General features: G+C 45.8%; 4 protein-coding genes across 5 annotated transcripts; 1 reads left to right on the plus strand and 3 right to left on the minus strand.

Annotated features, from left to right (window-relative positions):
• On the plus strand, positions 257 to 2119 carry LOC8066468 (GDSL esterase/lipase EXL3). The gene has a single exon (XM_002451293.2). It carries the CDS (start codon positions 290 to 292, stop codon positions 1856 to 1858), a length of 1569 nt encoding a protein of 522 aa, XP_002451338.2. The 5' UTR covers positions 257 to 289; the 3' UTR covers positions 1859 to 2119.
• Positions 2333 to 5337, minus strand: LOC110434935 (glycerate dehydrogenase). Of its 2 annotated transcripts, XM_021459975.1 has the most exons (11): positions 5057 to 5337; positions 4748 to 4972; positions 4555 to 4676; positions 4365 to 4446; positions 4205 to 4277; positions 4013 to 4104; positions 3658 to 3840; positions 3444 to 3521; positions 3306 to 3350; positions 3073 to 3187; positions 2333 to 2802 (listed from the first exon to the last, which is right to left on the minus strand). In XM_021459975.1, the coding sequence occupies exons 1-11, from the start codon at positions 5177 to 5179 to the stop codon at positions 2780 to 2782; spliced, it is 1161 nt and encodes a 386-aa protein (XP_021315650.1). In that variant the 5' UTR covers positions 5180 to 5337; the 3' UTR covers positions 2333 to 2779. The 2 variants fall into 2 exon arrangements, with proteins under 2 accessions (XP_021315650.1, XP_021315651.1); XM_021459976.1 differs by lacking the exon at positions 3073 to 3187 and having other exon boundaries at positions 5057 to 5299.
• On the minus strand, positions 5549 to 7276 carry LOC8074154 (SKP1-like protein 1A). The gene is made up of 2 exons (XM_002453072.2): positions 6780 to 7276; positions 5549 to 5989 (listed from the first exon to the last, which is right to left on the minus strand). Exons 1-2 carry the CDS (start codon positions 7113 to 7115, stop codon positions 5816 to 5818), a joined length of 510 nt encoding a protein of 169 aa, XP_002453117.1. The 5' UTR covers positions 7116 to 7276; the 3' UTR covers positions 5549 to 5815.
• LOC8066469 (E3 ubiquitin-protein ligase UPL3) lies at positions 8582 to 17925 on the minus strand. The gene is made up of 18 exons (XM_021460123.1): positions 16880 to 17925; positions 16625 to 16735; positions 16405 to 16521; positions 16140 to 16307; positions 15889 to 16050; positions 14748 to 14984; positions 14537 to 14658; positions 12890 to 14300; positions 12417 to 12524; positions 10703 to 12262; positions 10344 to 10574; positions 10147 to 10251; positions 9953 to 10033; positions 9809 to 9877; positions 9585 to 9713; positions 9350 to 9469; positions 9051 to 9262; positions 8582 to 8889 (listed from the first exon to the last, which is right to left on the minus strand). Exons 1-17 carry the CDS (start codon positions 17579 to 17581, stop codon positions 9197 to 9199), a joined length of 5499 nt encoding a protein of 1832 aa, XP_021315798.1. The 5' UTR covers positions 17582 to 17925; the 3' UTR covers positions 8582 to 8889; positions 9051 to 9196.

Consider the following 18034-nt stretch of genomic DNA (forward strand, 5'->3'; position numbering starts at 1 on the left):
AGTGCAAGCACGCACACGATATAGTACTGTAGACAAGGAGAGATGAGGAAGATGTGAGGAGTGGGCAATAATGCATCAAGTCCAGCGCCAGCGGCGGCACGTACGGCCATGGCTCCATGCATGCGCAGTGCAGTCCAGTCGTCCACTACAGAGATCGAGCAGCGCAACGTACGCCAAGAAAATCCAGCAGCCAGCCAGCAGGCGCATTTACGATGGATATATGGAGCAGGCGGCCATAAATCAAATCCACCGTCTCCAAAGCTCGCTCGCTGTCTAGTCTCTCATCAACATGCATGACCTGCTAGTGCTAGCCCCCCGGTGCCTTATTGGCCTGGCCACGCTGCTGGATTCTACAGCATATATACATGCACTGGGTGTAGCTGTGCTCAGGGCTCAGGCAGCTCAAGCTATATACGCGGTGCGGTGCGGTGCGGCATTCTTCTTCTTCTTCTTCTTCTTCTTCCCCAATAACATATATAGGATCGATCGATCCAGTCGGTCGGTCGGTCCACACAGCTCTGCTCTGCTGCTTCACTTCACTTCACTTCACTTCACTTCCTTCTCCTCTCCTCTCCTCTCCTCTCCAGTGGTTGCAGCAGTGTCTTCAATTCATAGAGGCGCGCGGCGCGACCATCTATCTATTTTATTATATATACATCGATCGATCGACCGGCCGGCCGGTGAGCAACCAAAGCAAAGGCGGCAAGAAGAAATGTGGCCCGTCGTGTTGGTGGTGGTGCTCATCTTGTTCGGCGGCCCCGTTACCAGTGCATCATCAGCCGCAGGTGGTGGCAACAACAACGCCACGAGAGCAGCAGGCAACAATGGTGGTGGCAATAAGCCGCAGCACCAGAAGAAGCCGCTGGCGCCTGCGCTGATCGTTTTCGGCGACTCCATCGTGGACCCCGGCAACAACAACGACATCCGCACCATCGTGAAGGCCAACTTCCCGCCCTACGGCAACGACTTCCAGAACCACCGACCCACGGGCAGGTTCTGCAACGGCAGGATACCCACCGACTTCATCGCCTCCCGCCTGGGCATCAAGGACCTGCTGCCGCCCTACCTCTCCGCTCAGCCGCTCGACAAGCACGACCTCCTCACCGGCGTCAGCTTCGCGTCCGGCGGCACCGGCTTCGACCCGCTCACCCCGCAGCTTGCCTCCGTCATCTCGCTCCCCGACCAGCTCACCATGTTCCACGACTACCTGGCCAAGGTGCGCGACGCCGCCGGTGTCGGTGATGGTGATGCCAGGGTCTCCGACATCCTGTCCCGGGGCGTCTTCGCCATCTGCGCCGGAAGCGACGACGTGGCCAACACCTACTTCACCATGCGCGCCCGCAGCAACTACGACCACGCCTCCTACGCCGACCTCCTGGTGCACCACGCCACGGCCTTCGTCGAGAACCTCATCCGCGCAGGGGCGCGCCGCGTCGCCTTCATCGGCATCCCGCCCATCGGCTGCGTCCCGTCGCAGCGCACCATGTCCGGCGGCCTCGACCGCGGCTGCTCCCAGGGACACAACGAGGTCGCCGTCGCCTACAACGCCGGCATGGTGCAGCAGCTGGCGGCGCTAAGGGCAAAGTACCCCGGCACGCGGCTCGTCTTCATGGACATCTACGGATTCCTCTACGACATGATGATGCACCCGCAGAGCTACGGATTCACCCAGTCCACCAGGGGATGCTGCGGCACCGGCCTTCTCGAGGTCTCCGTCCTCTGCAACGCCGTCACCTCCGCCGTCTGCCAGGACGTCGGCGACTACCTCTTCTGGGACAGCTACCACCCCACGGAGAAGGCCTACAAGGTCCTCGCCGACTTCGTCTTCGACAACTACGTCAAGCTCATCCTCGTCTGATTATTCGATCGATTGATGATCGATGATATATGATGAATATAGATCTCCGGCCGGCCTCTCTGGATCGGAATATGCTTTGCATTAATTGCATGTTTACTGCTAGCCGCTGTATTTAATTACATTTGCTTTCTTCTTCTTCTGGATTGGATCTCTCTCTCTATATTTATTTACAATTTATTGCTACTCTCGATCGATTGAATCATACTATATATATTGTACGTCCGTGTCATCAATTAATTTGTAATAGCTATATCTAGTACACACTGCCTGTGCCTATATGTAGTAGTGTACTATGTATTGTATGATGCAAATAGCAAGGGACTGGAGATACAGCAGCTTTCTTCTTCTCTTCTTGTCATGCCCATGATGTACGTACCCTGCTGGTTGGCCAGCAGGTCAATAATCCATGCACAGCAACCTATCTACTATAGCATACAGCACAACGACACTGTACACAAATATATACGTTGTACATACCAAATATATATATGCTATTCATCGTATAAAACTAAATCCAGATACGTACGCACATGTTTGGGATCCGATAGATGTATATATCTTATGTAACATAACATTATATTAATTCACATAATATATGCATCAGCGGCGTACGCTGGATCCAGATGCACGCATGCATCAAGTCACATACAGCCGTATGTGCTTGCATTGTTTTTATTGTTATACCGGAACCCAAGCTGCATCTATCTATATATGTAGTAATCCATTATATATGAGGCCTGACTGCACAGTACATCCATTCTAGCTCTCTAGTCCGGAGCACCCTCTGCACAGTACACCATCCATTCTAGATGAGCTAGCTGCTCTGAAGATGAATGCCAACCATACGCATGGAGTGTATGTGCTGCTGGAGACGACGACACGTGTAGTAGATACTAGCCAAGGCAGCGTCAGCGTTGGCTCCTAAAGCTTTGCCGATGGCAGGCCTGCAACATACGTGGTCAAATAAAAGTTGGCAACTGGAGTATTACTGATGACAAACAAAACAAATGCATGTAATGTAACGGCCGGGGAGCTGAGCCAGCAGCCTATATGCACATGTTTTTCTAGCTGTCGAGGAAAGATGTTATTTCGACAAGGCAAGATCGTCCGAGCTGGATGACAACACACACATGACACTTGCATAGCAGTACAGTAGTAAGAGATTTATTTCATTGATTTGGCGGGCCGGTAAAGTAGATGGGAGGGTCACCAACCAAGCTGTTTGGCATTAACGATGCTTGGGCAGGCACGCGGTGGCGTCGAATTCTCGTCCAAGAAGGGCTCCACCTGATTGGGGTTTCCCCACACAGGGTAACCCTTGATCTTACCCTGCGGGCAGTTGCCAATTCTCTCGATCCATCAGTAACAATAACTCACATCACAGTACTGTATTTATATAGCACAATGTCTAATGCAGAGTGCAGTAGTAGCTGATAGGCTTACGTACAAGAACGTTGAGAGCAGTCAGTGTTGCCATTCCCTCACGGGTCCACTGAAGAAAAGCACACAAGAAAGATTAGCCTCACTGTAGCAACCCCAAATTAATTAAAACACCACAACTTGATTGCCAAAACAATCGTAATACCTTGGAGGCTGATGCAATGTGCGGCACAACGACGGCATTCTTCATGTCAGCGAGACCAGGTTTCATGTAAGGCTCATCCTGTTGAGTAAGTAACAAACAAACGTTGCATGAGCAGTAGCTTCAATTCAGTTCTTAGACCTGCTAGCTTAATCAAGCTAATGCTGAATTGCTGACCCGCAACATTCTGTTCTATTTTATTTTATGGAGTAGGTACCTCAAAGACGTCGAGGCCAACACGAAACATGGGGTTAGCCTTGAGGTGCTCCACCAGGGCGACTTCATCGATCACGGGCCCTCGGCTTGCATTCACAAGAACAGCCTCCTTCTTCATGATGGCCAGCCTTTCAGGGTTTATCAGATGGTACGTGGTCTTGTCCAGAACCGGATGCAGACTTATCTGCCGCAAGGCAAATGAAACAAGCAAACTCAGGAAACAAATATGATGAGTGAAGCCACGGTCAGATTAATTATTTGTACAATTCAGTTGTCCTTTTGTGTGAATTGCAGTGGAGATTATGTCGATATAATATAATGACAGCAATATTGTATTGTAGGATGATGAATCTAACCACATCAGCCTCCCTGAGGACATCCTCCATGGTGGCGGCCCTCTTCCAGGTGACAGGCTCCTCACCATTTGCTTTCAGGAACTGCCCATATGCTTTAGGAATGCAATGCACAAAGCAAGCAGATTAGTATACAACTATACGTTCCAGTATGCAGTGACATATGCGGTATATATCTATCAGTCGGTAGCTTGCCTGTGACAAACTTCTCAAGCCGTGTGGCCTGATACAGGTCGTAGTAGATGAGATTCATCTTGAAGCCCTCAATCTGGTATCAATGGCAGAGGAGGGAGTACTTAACTTAGCTTGCCTGAATCAGGCAATTCCAATATAGGAGTAGAGTAGCGTAGCGTACCATCATGCGTGCATAGGCAGAGCCAATGCGACCAGCTCCAATGACTCCAACAGTCTGCCCCTTGAGCAGGTTGCCAACGAACCTGCAGCAAAACATACATACAGGCCAAGGACGGAAGCATTGTTATCTTTGCATTGCAGAAGGATATGCATGACGACACATAGGCTGAGGAAGCAGAGGAATAACTGACAGGTGTGGGAGCCATCCGTCGTAGAGACCAGCCCTCATGAACTGGTCGGCCTCGACGATCCTCCTGGCTGCCGACAGCGTGAGGGAGGCCGCGAGCTCAGCCGTCGTCTCCGTCAGAACACCCTGTGCATGGTTGGGGTTTTAGTTTTGGTTTCAATTTCACTTCAACTACAGCAACGACAAGAGAGACTCACAGGCGTGTTGCCGACGGCGATTCCGTTCCTGTTGGCAGCCTCGACGTCGACGTTGTTGTAGCCGACGGCCATGTTGCTGAAGGCCGTGCCTCCGGCGCGCTTGAGCGCAGAGAAGAGCACGTCCCCCCAGTCCTCAGTGAGCTGTCCAATCACGCCGTCACAGCGATCGCCGATGAGCGCCAGGATGTCGTCCACTGAGAGGATGGTCTTCTGCTCGGTGCATATCTGCCAACGGGGAAGGCAAACATGTGAGTCAGCTTGGGTGCAAAGCAGAATTGCAGCAGAGCAATGGGCGGACAAGAAGAAAACCTCAAGGCGGCAGTCGTTGTCGGTGAGCAGGCGGATCCATCGCGTGCCCGGCATGGACTTGGTGCTCACCACGCGGTACTTGCCGCTGGGGTTCCACACCTCAATGGAGATGGGCTTCGCCATGGCTGCCCCCCCTGCTGCCGAAAGGGAGGGAAAGGAAGAACCAAGAGGGGGCTTTTCTTTTCAAACGATTTCTCTGCCTTATCTGATACAGGACCTGAGGAAGAGAGGGGAAATGGTCTTGCTTGGTGGATAACAGACAAGTGGTCATCCATCAATCCAACTCCTCCCTCAACATTTCCCTTATCTTCTTGGCAACCACAAGTCGGCCGTTGGCACAACAGCAAATATACATCCATTGTAAATACACTTATACATCCATTGTAAATAAATATGCAATCAAAGCACCGCATAGACAGACAGCATCACTGAAGCATGACATGAACCAACACAGATATATAGCAGCACAAGAAGAGCAGCAACTCATCAAGATACCAACAATGGGGGTAAATCATCATAAGATCCAATTGATTGCTGAGATATGTAGTACTTAATTAATATATTAACTCCAGACAAACAAACTAGCACTCAGTTTGACCTCCATCCAATCCAAACCATAACCCGCTTCCAAAAGGCATACAACCATTACGACCGACCATATATATTTAGTAAGTAGACTAGCACTAATAGCATTGTAGAGCACGGTGCAGACATCCATCTTTCTTTTAAGCAGCACCGCAACACCACCACGGAAGACCATCACTCAAAGGCCCACTGGTTCTCCCTGCGGATCTCATCCTCCTCCTCTTGAGTGAAGTCGTTCTTGATGTTGAATGTCTTGCGGATCTCCTCCGGAGTTTTGCCCTTGATCATGTCAGCAACTGTCTGGCAGGTCAGGTCCAGCAATCCCTTGATGTTCAGATAGTTGGCAGCCTGAAAGGTAGCACACACACCCAATGCATCACACAGATAAGTCGTTATATATACACGATGAAAACAAACTATGCAAATTTCATCAATTGTAACTCATACAGCTGTTACATGTTACCAGATCTCAGCGAAAACCATGTCATTCAAACTCATACAGCTGTTACATGTTACCAGATCTCAGCGAAAACCATGTCATTCAAACTATGTACAGCTACATTCATATATATGATAACAATTATCTATGCCCAAAGGGTAAGGTAATAAATCTATGTGTGGTGCTGCATCCAAACCATTGTCCAAATCAATTGCACAGTTACAGAGTTGGTTATTTGTATATAACCACACAGTTTGATACCGGTGTAAGCATAAAGAGTTATCACTCAAATAGCAACAGCATGGTATCAATAATAAACTGTTCTACTTCACATTATAAACGATTGATTCCAGAGAAGCAGGGCAAGGCGGCGATAGTTGTCACACTACAAGGCTATTAGTTATTTGGAGCACCACAACACAATATCATGTTGTGACATTAAGATTGATTGATTACAGAGAATCAGGGCACGGCTACAAGGGTATTAGTTATACATCCAGCACCCGCACAATCAATCCAATCCTTCTACTGGATAACCAATCAATCTAAGTATTGGATAGCCAACAGTCAGTTTAAGTAATCTATAATCTAATCTGAACCCTAGACAAGATCTATCTATCTAGAAACATAGAAAAAATCAACCGAATCGCGAGGGGGCGAGAGAGAAGGGAAAACAGGGGAGAGAAAGCGGTTACCGACCAGGATGAGGTCGAAGAGCGTAGCCTGGTCGACCTTGACGAACTCCGCGTCCCAGTTCTTGAGGTCCTCGCCGCCCCCGGCTGCGGCGGCTGCGTTGGCGTCCGCGCCTTCAGCGGGCTTGGCGGCGGCGTGGACGTGCTTGTTGCAGTACTCGATGACCTTGGAGAGGATCTTCGAGTTGACGTTGGGGAGCGGGATGCCGTTGTCGGCGCAGTCGTCCTCGATCATGTGGCGGATGGTCTGCGACTCCATGGCCACCGCCTCCTCCACCTCGAACTCCTCGTTGTCGGAGCTCCTCAGGGTAATCATCTTCTTGTTGTCGCCCTCGGACGCCATCGATGGATCGAAGAGGGCTGCTGCGACGAAACCCTAGCTAGCTAGCTGCGGCGCGCGGCGGATTGAGGAACAGAATCGACGGGGAGAATAGATTGGGGTCGAGTCGAGTCGGGTCGACCTCTCGTGACTTTTTCCCTCGGCCTCTCCCTCCAGGAACCGTCCGATGGTAGGAATCCAATCCGTTTCCTTGCCCATCAAGCTACTCTCCTCCAATCCTAACTGGTGCCTTGTTTATTTCCAAAAAATTTGCAAAATAGAAACTGTAAATATTTCCGTTTGTATTTGACAAATATTATCTAACTTTAGACTAATTAGGCTCAAAAAAATCGACTCACAAATTACAGATAAGTTGTGTAATTAGTTATTTATTTTAACTATATTTAGTACTCCATATATGTGCCGCATGATTCGATGCGATAGAAAATGTAAAAAAAATTGCAAAATATTTTGGGGAGGGATTGGGACTCTATTTTTTTATTATTAACCTTAAAGGGGTGTTTAGTTTCTCTTTTTTTCAAAAAAAAAAAATAGATTTTAGTCTATCATTTTATAGAATGGAACTAAACACAATGCAAAATTTTTGGCAAAAAGTGGTTACTCTGCATTTTGGATTTTAGCTTCAAGAGACAAAAAAAAACCCAAAAAAAAGCCTCAAGAGGCTAGGGCAATAAATTCACCATTTTAGATGGAACTAAACATGATCCTAAAAATTTTGGCATTTCGTATTTCATCACTTCGATGTAGTTTGCATTTTATATTTTGGATTCTATGAGGACCTAGGCCTTGTTTAATTCCCAAAAAAATTTCAAAACTTTTCAGATTCTCGTCACATCGAATCTTGCGGCATATGCATCAAACATTAAATATAAATAAAAGAAATAACCAATTGCACAGTTTACTTGTAATTTGCGAGACAAATTTTTTAAGCCTAGTCTAGTTAGTCTACGATTAAACAACTGGACTAGGCTCAAAAAATACAAACGAAAGTGCTACAGTGTCCATTTTACAAAATTTTTTGAAACTAAATAAGGCCCTAAACACCCCCTTAATCATAACCAAAAATACTGATATAAGCTATTTATTTATTATTTATTCATTCATCATTATATAATATAGTCATAGTATACTTTATCGGTGTAGGGTTCCTCCGTAACAACATTTGACTTGTTATTGTTTGTGGCCATGTAAAGACACTCACAATGCAGACTTTATCATAGAGTCTAAAATTATTTATTACCTCAAATAATATGGACTTAGAGTCTAAATAAAACTTGGAGTCTTATTTTTTCTACCTCTTTCTTCAATAAATATGTTACCACATCAGAAAAATACCATAAATAATATGTAATTAATTGTCTTGGACTTTGTAAGAATCTTATATTGTGAATGCCCTAATAAGGTGGTGGGGAACGGATATCGATTGCGGAAACTTACAAGTTTTGGAGAAGAAAAAAGCAGCTCTCTTATACTTTTTAAGGACTTATATTTTTACCAAACTACTGGAATTTGCAAAAATAACTGAATAGTTGGAAATTCCACGTGCGTTTTCCCTTGTTTTGGGGACCGAATGGTACACTGGGCCACATTTATTAACAGTCAGTCATCACACATGTACATGTTCTCGTTACAGATAACAATTCTGGATCAACATGATCACATCACCAGTTCTGGATTCTGGAACAAAAATTCCCTTTTATTTACCTGTACTGAAAGAAAGGGCTCCGTTTTGGTTCTTGTTGGCGCATATCCTCACTCAAGGGCTATATGGCCTAGCCTGCCCAATTGAAACAGATCATAGACAAACCAAAACGTGTTAAACTTCCTCAACGACAAATTAAAGCTGTAGGTGACAAGGGCAACCCTCACATATAGCTGAACCCAAGGAGAATATATAGCTGAACAAACTTAAAAGAAAGGAAAAATCGACAACAGCACCTGCATCCGAGTGAGGACTGGGCTCTCGCCCTTGAAGCTGTTTGCTGTGCGGCTGGTAACCTCAACCTTTGTTATATGGACCAACCAAGAAACTAACTCCAGCATAAAATTGACCCCTGTATGTTAGTTCGGATATTATATATTTCTTATGAAAGATCAAACGATCCTCGGCCTTCCAGGATCGCATAAAGCAACTTCTTGCGCATGATTTCCTGTCCAAACAATAGCAATAGCCCATCAGCAGGAACCATCAGAATGTCAAATGACCTCTTAGAGATAAAAACAGCAGGACACTATACTTTTGTGGAGTACGGGGGAAGCTTCAGATAATTGGCGCATGTCATCACACTAGGTAAATCATCATCAGCTGACTCTGTCGCCCCAGTTGAATTTGAAGTATTCACAGCACTTGAAGGGTGCTGGCAATAATCAAAAGTAATACAAAGTTACCCCAAAAATAACATCAAGCAGAATAGGTAGGCACATGTTATTATAACAGCAAATGCCATGATAGATAAGAGCATGAAAAGGTACCTTCCTAACTATAGTAAGCTTAGGATTAAGGGCTGCCAATCCACCGGGTGGAAGACGAGGAGCACCAGTTACAAACTGGCAGAACGCATGCTGCTGCTCAGGGGTGAATTCCGACAAAATCTCAAGTAGCTATAAACAAGAGCAAGAATCAAGGAACCACACTTCTCAAAGACCACAATTGGATGTATGTAAGAGATGTAGCATGTGAGAATGAATGAGCTTACATTAACGATCGCAGGACTTTTAGCAGTGTATCCATGATCAAATTTTATGTTATCCACCAGCGATTCCAACTGCAGATTCCAAGGTTTATTTAGTGCAATACTTTAACATATATAATAACTTAGATAAAGAGGATAGAATATTACCTCCCAAATTTCTTGTCGGCCACATATTAGATAGTCAAGTTCTTGAGGTGAAAATATGTGGAGGGATGACATGTCAAACACCTATGAAATGTTAAAATAAACAAGAATTATTGGGGTAAGCTAAACTACAAAAAATCAGAACAAGTGGAATTATTATAAGATTATATATTAAAGCAATGCCAATGAGGCTGTACCTGATTAAACCCTGATCTAAATGCCTCAACCTGTCGCTTTATCCCTGACTTAACTGTAGCATCCACTACCAAAGTAATATACTCTTCTAAATTGTAAATATTAACCTGCAAATGATAATTGCATTATCTAACAGGCTAAAAAATATAAAGTGAAATCACCAAGATAAATACACACTAATATGGACTGCATCACTTACAATTGTGCTTCCTTCCCCCTCTTTGAGCACATAATCAGGATAACCTGGAAGAGTAAAATCTAAACACAAATCTTCAATAGAAGCACCATGGAAACGCAAATCTGCAACTTGTAGCTGATTCTTGCCACAAGTGGATTCAAGGAACTGCTTTCGTTCAACAAGAACTCGCAGTTCTTGCAATGTCTTCCCAAACTCAGAATCAAATGAGACTATGTCAAACAAATCAAGTTCCTGGCCAATGGAAATGCATTAAGTCGTGAAAAGAGAATACAACACAGAACCAATTAACCCATAAAACAAAGCATAACAAAATGAAAGCAAATACACTGCACTTGGGAATAGAGCTTCTCTGCACATACCTGTCCAAGTATAAGCTTATAAAATGCTGTTGATAAAGGCAAATCTAAAAGTCTGCCATCTTGCAGGACTTTTGCCATCACTTGACCTATTAAGCGGAAATGCTCCAAAACTTTGAACAATCTGCTACCTTCTGAAGCATCAACTTTAGGTGGCCAAGGTCGAGGGAACAATCCAAGAGGAGCTTGTATCAAATGCCTGCCATCACCTGGTAGATCTGTGTTGGGTCCTTTTCCTGATGAGTCATCTTCAGGATCTAAACTAATCACATCCTTCCTATCAATGTGCAATCCTGAATCATATGAACTAGATCTCCATAATCCCAGTTGAGCACTTTGTAGTTCATGGCTTAAGAGAGTATAAAACTCCAAAGTAGGCCCCAGCCCAGTTCCAACTTCGCCAAAGTATTCCACCTCAAGAACAGCCCTCTGACTGGAGAACATCTCCATAACTTTAGCAGCAGAATCTAGAATACGGTTACGGGAAACACGAACTTTCTGACGTTGTAACCTGCCAAACCGGACCTCTCTTTCACCACCAGAGCTGTGATTGTCACTCTGCTGTTGCTGAAGTCGATTCAATGCTCGCGACAACCCAAAGGCTGTGGAATAGAAGTACTGCCTCCTTGTCTCAAAAGGAAACAGAAATGGGCAGGCCTTGGTCATTTGATAACACCAAGAAGGTAAACTGCCACTACATAGTGCGAGAACGTCCTGCATTTGCCGAGCAAGCTTTGGTGTCAATTTGCTATTGACAAACACTTCAGAAGGTACCTTGGCTCCAGTTCTATATAGCTCATCCAAGGTAGTGATTTTTCCCTCAGCAAAATCATCAGATGCTCCCTGTAGTCTTAAACGAGAGGATAACTGATTAAGCCCCTCCAGTACACGCAATAATGCTAAAATGTTGTATGTTGAGTTTGTTCTCTCAAGATCACAAGGAAGTTCTCCTTGTAAGATGCTATCAAGAAGAGAAACACCTTGTGCTTCAGAGATGGACCTGTATGAATCTGATTTTATGTTTAATGAGGTGGAAGTCCCTTGGCATCCCTTCTCAACTTGGTTATCAGCCTTCTGGTACGTTATTGTGAACACATCACCCCAGAAACGGTTTCCATCGTTCGGTATATCAGATCCATTAAACCTTTCTTCATCATCCTCGTCGAGCATAAGTTGACGTTGGATAGCTTGATATACAGTCAAATGTTTGCTAAGCTGCTTCCCACCAGCAGTGAATATAAGTTTATTGTGATCATTCATGCTACCTCCAAGTGACAGACCACGCCGATCTCGGCCACCTCTAACACTGCGACCACCAACAGAAGCCAGCCCAGCCATTGTCGCAGCAACAAATGACATTGCACCTCTTGAACCGAATGTGCTTGTACTTCGAAATTCAGTAGAATCCGGTACCCTGCTAGAAGTGTTTCTAGCACCAGAACCAGATGATGGCTGCGCCTGGCTAAAACTGGCTGAGCCAATGTTACACTCATCAGCATCACTCAGTTTCACATCATGCACACCATCTTGAGAACAGATTGGAAGAGACCCTTCTTGGAGAACCTAAGAATTTGGAGAGGTTATTAAATTAGTTGGGAAGGACACAAATGATCTTGGACCAACTAAAAGGGTATTTCGTCATAATGTAAATAAATATAGGCCTAAAAAACTACCAATGAAGGAAAAAAAGGGGGGCATTCAATTTGCAAACAGTTACCTCATGATCATCGTCGTCGTCGTCGTCGTCGTCATCATCTGAAATGTCATCATCATCAATCATCAAAGCATCATCAATCTCAACAGGAGATGTGTCAAGCTCTTCATCCTGCATATACAAACATAGAAGGTACTACTTATCAGTTACCATGCTTCCATTCCCAGCTAAAAATGAGCCTGCTTCTGGATTATTTATTATCCTAAGATTTTTTAGATTGGTACAGTTTTGAACTTGCAAAATCATGCTTACATGTTATGAAGGTAGTTCAAATTAAGAACTAGATCCACGGCTAAAATTTTTCTCATGTTCATTTGGTGCCCAAGCCATGAGCGCTATAGGTGGCACCAAATATGACACCAGAGAAGTAGAAGTGACCGTTGAGTAGAGCTGCTACCCAACTTGAATAGGAAACAGTAACTTTTCTTTGCTAGCCAAACTAGGAACGAGGCATGTAAACAAGCAAACAAAAATACCTCAGAACTACTGTGGCCCTGAGCTCGCTTCATTTCCGAATCTTTCTCTGAAGCAGATTTTTGGCGGGCAGCATTCCTTGTATTAGGTCCTTTTGATTCATCTGAGTTTGGCTTTACAATAGCTTTGCCTTTCCCTTTGGCAGTACTAGTGCTTTCATCATGAGAATCCTTCTTAGATGTACCAACCCCTGCAGCAGACGACTTTGATCTTGTTGTTGGACGCCGACCAGATTGAGCCATTGCAGCTGTTAATGACGCACCAGCTGTGGTGCCAGGAACCCCAGATTCAGAATTATTACCAGATGGAATTATAGGCTTCGACGGAACCTCACCGCGTTGAACTCTGGGCCAAAGGAATTCTTCAACAGCTGCTAGACTGGCAAATGGATCGATAAGCACAATATTTGATGAATAATCCCGAAGTGATTTTTCGCCTTGAGCTCGGGACAGACGAAGCTTGAAGGGTTGAGCCAGAGCACTAAGACCTGAAGTCAAACGGGACCCTCCAATACCAATCCTACTAGACTGGCTGAGCACAACAGGGAAACGTTCCAGCGAAGACAATGCACTTTGCAGTTTCTGAACCAACAGTGCCATGGGAGTTTCATCCCGTTCATGATCAATAGAAAGGGCAACCGATATGAAGGACTTGTATCGCCTAAGGACCTGCTGACGAAGCTGAGGTAGGTTTCCTTCAGATACCTTTTCCTTCCCAAATGTCCCACAGGACAAATAGTCAAGCAATGCTGTGACAACACCACTTCTAATGAATTCAAATGTGGAAACACCATTAACTTTGCTAAGCTCAGAGAGAATTTCAGATATTATTTTGTCTAATTGTTCTTCGACATCAATTGAGATGTCCAAAAAATTAGCGCTTATAGCTTTTGATTTCCCTTTGGCTTTTGTTTTGACATTCTCAGATACAGTATTCAACTTTGCACAGAGTGCCCTCAGTTTAAGAAGGTCATCAGTAACCCCAATATCACTTGAATCAGTGTCTGCCGGGAAGTATTTATCTTTGAAAGACTTTGCATGATCGCTAACTGCCAAACGAAGGCTGGTATTTGGAGCTTCTGAAGTGATTGTTGTTGAGCATGTAACCCCAAGGTTGGAACTATTTGATTCATCTAATGAACTATTTTCTGCTGCCACAGCACCCCCACGCCGGCGTTGACGTCTAGGACGTGATGGCATGGCAGAATCATTATCTTTATCCTGAGGTGGCACCTGAGAAGGCATTGTGTTGGAGGATTCCGAACATATAAGTGACTCCACGGCATGAACGACACCTTCCCTCACAAACAGCTTGGAAAATGCCTCTGGAAGCTTTTCCATCATTATTTCTGCTATCTGAAGAGCAGGAATCAACACTTGAGGATCTTTCCATGCAAGAATGCCTGCAAGGAAGCTGCAGATGGAAATAAAATAACTTAGAAGGGATTGGAAAAGAAGTATGTCCATTGAGACTTGAGAGACTTTCTATTCATCTTTTAGCATCCATTGTTCTGAAACCATTCTCTAGAAATGACCTGAGAAACTTTTTGTTCTTTTATTGAAAAACATGAGAGAGAGAGAGAGAGAGAGAGAGAGAGACCATTCTCCAGACAAAAGGAATAAGGCTTTTGAAGGAACTTGTATTAAAACCTGGATATGTTTGTTGTGCCAAGGAGAGACTGGATTGTCTCAGCGGAGCTGTAGTACATTAACTTCCCAATGATCGATAAACACTTGTGACGTATTGGTGCATTTACACTAGAACCATACACCTGAACAAGGGCACAGGCTATTAAAGTACCCAAAAGACAACACAAACAGCAATTGATATGGCTGTCAGGAGAAGAATTCCGGCACAAACCTGTGTCATTGTGGGTAACAAATCCATACCGAACTGTTGTAGGAGCTCAGGTTGCTCACGCAATAGCCTCTCACGGCCAGACCTTTCATTTCCTGTTGAACCAGCCCCCTCTTGTTTGATGGAAGCAGATTTCTTTGTTGAAGAGCCTTTATATGCATGGTAGTATGTTGGTAACTTAATGATTCTGGCAGGCATATGCGGAAGTAAATCATCAGCAAGGCTCACAATCTCAAACATCTGCAATAATAGGGGTAAATATATGAAAAACATTTGGACAACAATAAACGTACATGAAAGTATGAAACTGATGGGTCAAACAGTGTGGGCTTCAAGAGTTAGTGTTCCAGCAGCAAAGTGAGAGGATACAGAGGCAGCTGCAGATAACCGTATATGTTCAAACAATCATACTCAACAAATGCCAGACTCTTGTGTGTATGTACCACAAATTATTTCAGCAGCTAAGCAAGACAGCAACAAGAAGCAGCTGAGACAACATTATATATTCATACTCAGTTGTATAGCATGGAAAAGGAACTCTTGTAACTGTACCGTATCGAATAAAATTGACCAAAAGCACAATTTACTCGCACACTAGGAAGGGAAAAGATGAAAAGAATCACAACAACTACTTAATCAAGATGAGCTATGACAGATTTTGCTCTATCATGTTACAAGTGAGACTTCTGTTCCCCTGTGTGCCATAAACCAACACCTCCTTCATTAAAATTAGAACATTTCAAAAGACTTACTCAGGCAATAAAAAAGCGCAATAAAAGTATGCAAGTCTTTGAACATTCTAGTGCAGTACTCTTTTGAATGATTGTTTGTATGGTTTAAGAAGGCAAGCACAATTCCAGACATTTTAGCATCTATGTTCAATGCTCAAAAAATTCACCCAAACAATTGCTCGATGGTAAATATGATTATGAACATGTGATGTTGGCATGTCACCTTTAGAGCTCTAAAAGGTTATCTCGGTATGTGTGGTAGATGTAATTTTAGAAAGCGTGAAATGTCAAAGCCTAATTTTTCACTGATAAATCAGATTTTTATTGAATCCTATCACAGAGAGAAATGATGTTTTCTTTAAAAAAAAACCAACAGAATAGTCAAGTCCTAAGTCAGTGATAGAAATATTCACCTGATCAGCAGGCCTTGTTACAGCAGGGGAGACTGATGCTCCAGAAATCAAAGCAGAGCCAGAAAGAATGTCTTTAAGAGTGCCGCTGATCCCAAGAAGAAGTAGTGTTTTAACTGCCAGCAGGGATCCACTCGCACATATTGAGAGAAGACGGATTAAGCCCTGAAAAAGTGTGCAACCTTATTTTAGCATAAGTGTGAGATGGGCCACGGCAAACACTAAAAGGGTATCAAGAACAAATTGGTGCATACTGTATATGTGGATGTACTCAGTGACGCCTGGCCAGAGGAGTTGCCAACAGCTATCAAGCTAGCAGCTTGAGCAACTAATCCATGATTGCAGAGTTCATCAAGTTTGTCGGGGTAATGGGCAAAAGCTTCAGCAATGCGTGTCAAACAAACAGAAGCATGCTCCAGTACCTGTAAGGCACATAAATAAACGGTTGGGAAATACATGATATACGTTGATAAGTCAGATCATAATCCAGAGGGCTGACTGTCTGAGCTTGAAAAGTACCTTGGAATCATGGTGATTTAGGAGATTTGTGAGCAAGGGGACAGCTTCCATGACAAACTCAGAAGCATCGGACGGCAGCTTCCTGCAAATATTTGCAGCAGTAGACAAGGCTACCCTCTACAACAAACATGTGCCCCCATGGGAAGAAGTGTAAGTGGATGCAAACAGTGCACAAGATAAGAACAGCTGTAAGAAGATCAGAGTATGCGAGGACTCAGACCTGAACCCCAGTGGAGAAGAAGTCAAGGTACGATAGAACGGCCATTAGCGCACCAGCTCGCAAACAGGCGGTTGGGTGCTCCAGAGAGATCTTCTTAAGGGCTTGTAGAGACTGAGAAGGCGAGTAAAGTAAATGTGTTAGCAGCACCTTGATCATTATTTTTAAATAGATAGATAGATAGATATTGAGGATAACTGATCATACAGGATAGAGCGAGAAAAAAAAGAGAGAGAAGAAAACCAGGGAAGGCACCACCTGCTCGGCGAGGTCCATGTACTCTATGGTGAGCAGTCGAGCACAGAAGCACTGTATGGCCCCGTAGTGCACGACCGCAGAGCAGGAGGAGGGGAGCACATCAACGAGGTTGGCGAGTGCCCGCGCAGCGAGCAGCATGACGTCTGGGCTGGCACCAGCGGTGGCAGGCTCGTCCTCGCGGCCGAGCATCCCGACGAGGATTGGGACGAAGGCGTCGACTGGGAAGGCGGCAAGCGAGTCCTCGGTGCCGATGGAGAGCATCTCGCAGAGCTGCATGAGGGACTGGAGCTGGCGCGACTCGTCGCCGTGCGCCTGGAGGCCGGCGAGGATCCTCTTGAGGTGACCGGACGTGGCGGAGGAGGGCGCTGAGGAGGAGGAGGGGAGGAGGTCGTCGAGGCCGGCGCCGAGCCTGCGGAGAAGGCCCTGGAGGGCGGTGCTGGCGGAGGTGAAGGACTGGGGGAAGGGCACATCGGCGTCTTCGTCGGGGACCGGGGGAGAAGGGTGGTCGGAGGAGGAGGGGTCGGGGTCCTTGCCCTTGTCGGCGGCGGCGGCGGCGCGGGAGCGGCGGCGGGAGGAGGGCGAGGGTTCCATCGGCGGCGGCGCTGAGGAGGAGGAGGAGGAGGAGTTGCGGCGGGGGCGCTTGGAGGCGGACGAGGAGGCGGCGGCCGCTGCGCGCTTGCGACTGCTGCTGCGTGTTTCCATACAAGGCAGGGCGCGCGCGAGAGAGAGGAGGGCGGCCGGTCGACCGGCCGGCCGAGACTAGGCGGCGGCCAGCGGCAGCGGCAGCGGGCGGATGCGCATGAATCCAATTCCAACCGACAGCTCCAGGATGATTGGATTTGCCGGTGGGGGGTCGATCTGGAAGGAATTGGGGATCGATTTCTGGTTGCTTCCCCTTGTTCCCTTGGTGCCTCCCTTGTTGGATGGATTCCACCCTTCCCTAGTTCCCTTCGATGAAAGAGAGGAGGAAGAGGAGGTCAGGTCGTCAGGAGGAGGAGGAGGAGCACGACGCAGACACGAGAAGAGAGTGAGACACGCAGCCCAGCAACTGCTGGCCAGAACTCTCGCTCGTGGTCGGCAACTCCTGGGCCGGCCATCCCTTCATGGGCTCTCATCCTCTCCCTAGGTGACCAGGTCCATGATAGTGAGCCTTTG

This window comes from Sorghum bicolor, chromosome 4 (assembly GCF_000003195.3).
Source record: "Sorghum bicolor cultivar BTx623 chromosome 4, Sorghum_bicolor_NCBIv3, whole genome shotgun sequence".
NCBI lineage: Eukaryota > Viridiplantae > Streptophyta > Magnoliopsida > Poales > Poaceae > Sorghum > Sorghum bicolor.

What these genes read in the sequence shown, in the direction of transcription:
- LOC8066468 (XM_002451293.2), top strand. Translation starts at nt 290, where the DNA reads ATGCATGACCTGCTAGTGCTAGCCCCCCGGTGCCTTATTGGCCTGGCC.
- LOC110434935 (XM_021459975.1), bottom strand. Translation starts at nt 5,179, where the DNA reads ATGGCGAAGCCCATCTCCATTGAGGTGTGGAACCCCAGCGGCAAGTAC. An exon ending in GCTTGAGAAGTTTGTCACAG is followed by an intron (nt 4,105 to 4,204) that starts GCAAGCTACCGA and finishes GCATTCCTAAAG; the next exon opens with CATATGGGCAGTTCCTGAAA. An exon ending in CGTTAATGCCAAACAGCTTG is followed by an intron (nt 2,803 to 3,072) that starts GTTGGTGACCCT and finishes CGTATGTTGCAG; the next exon opens with GCCTGCCATCGGCAAAGCTT.
- LOC8074154 (XM_002453072.2), bottom strand. Translation starts at nt 7,115, where the DNA reads ATGGCGTCCGAGGGCGACAACAAGAAGATGATTACCCTGAGGAGCTCC. An exon ending in CGCTCTTCGACCTCATCCTG is followed by an intron (nt 5,990 to 6,779) that starts GTCGGTAACCGC and finishes GCTACCTTTCAG; the next exon opens with GCTGCCAACTATCTGAACAT.
- LOC8066469 (XM_021460123.1), bottom strand. Translation starts at nt 17,581, where the DNA reads ATGGAAACACGCAGCAGCAGTCGCAAGCGCGCAGCGGCCGCCGCCTCC. An exon ending in TAAATCACCATGATTCCAAG is followed by an intron (nt 16,308 to 16,404) that starts GTACTTTTCAAG and finishes TGTGCCTTACAG; the next exon opens with GTACTGGAGCATGCTTCTGT. An exon ending in AGGGGGAAGGAAGCACAATT is followed by an intron (nt 10,252 to 10,343) that starts GTAAGTGATGCA and finishes TATCATTTGCAG; the next exon opens with GTTAATATTTACAATTTAGA.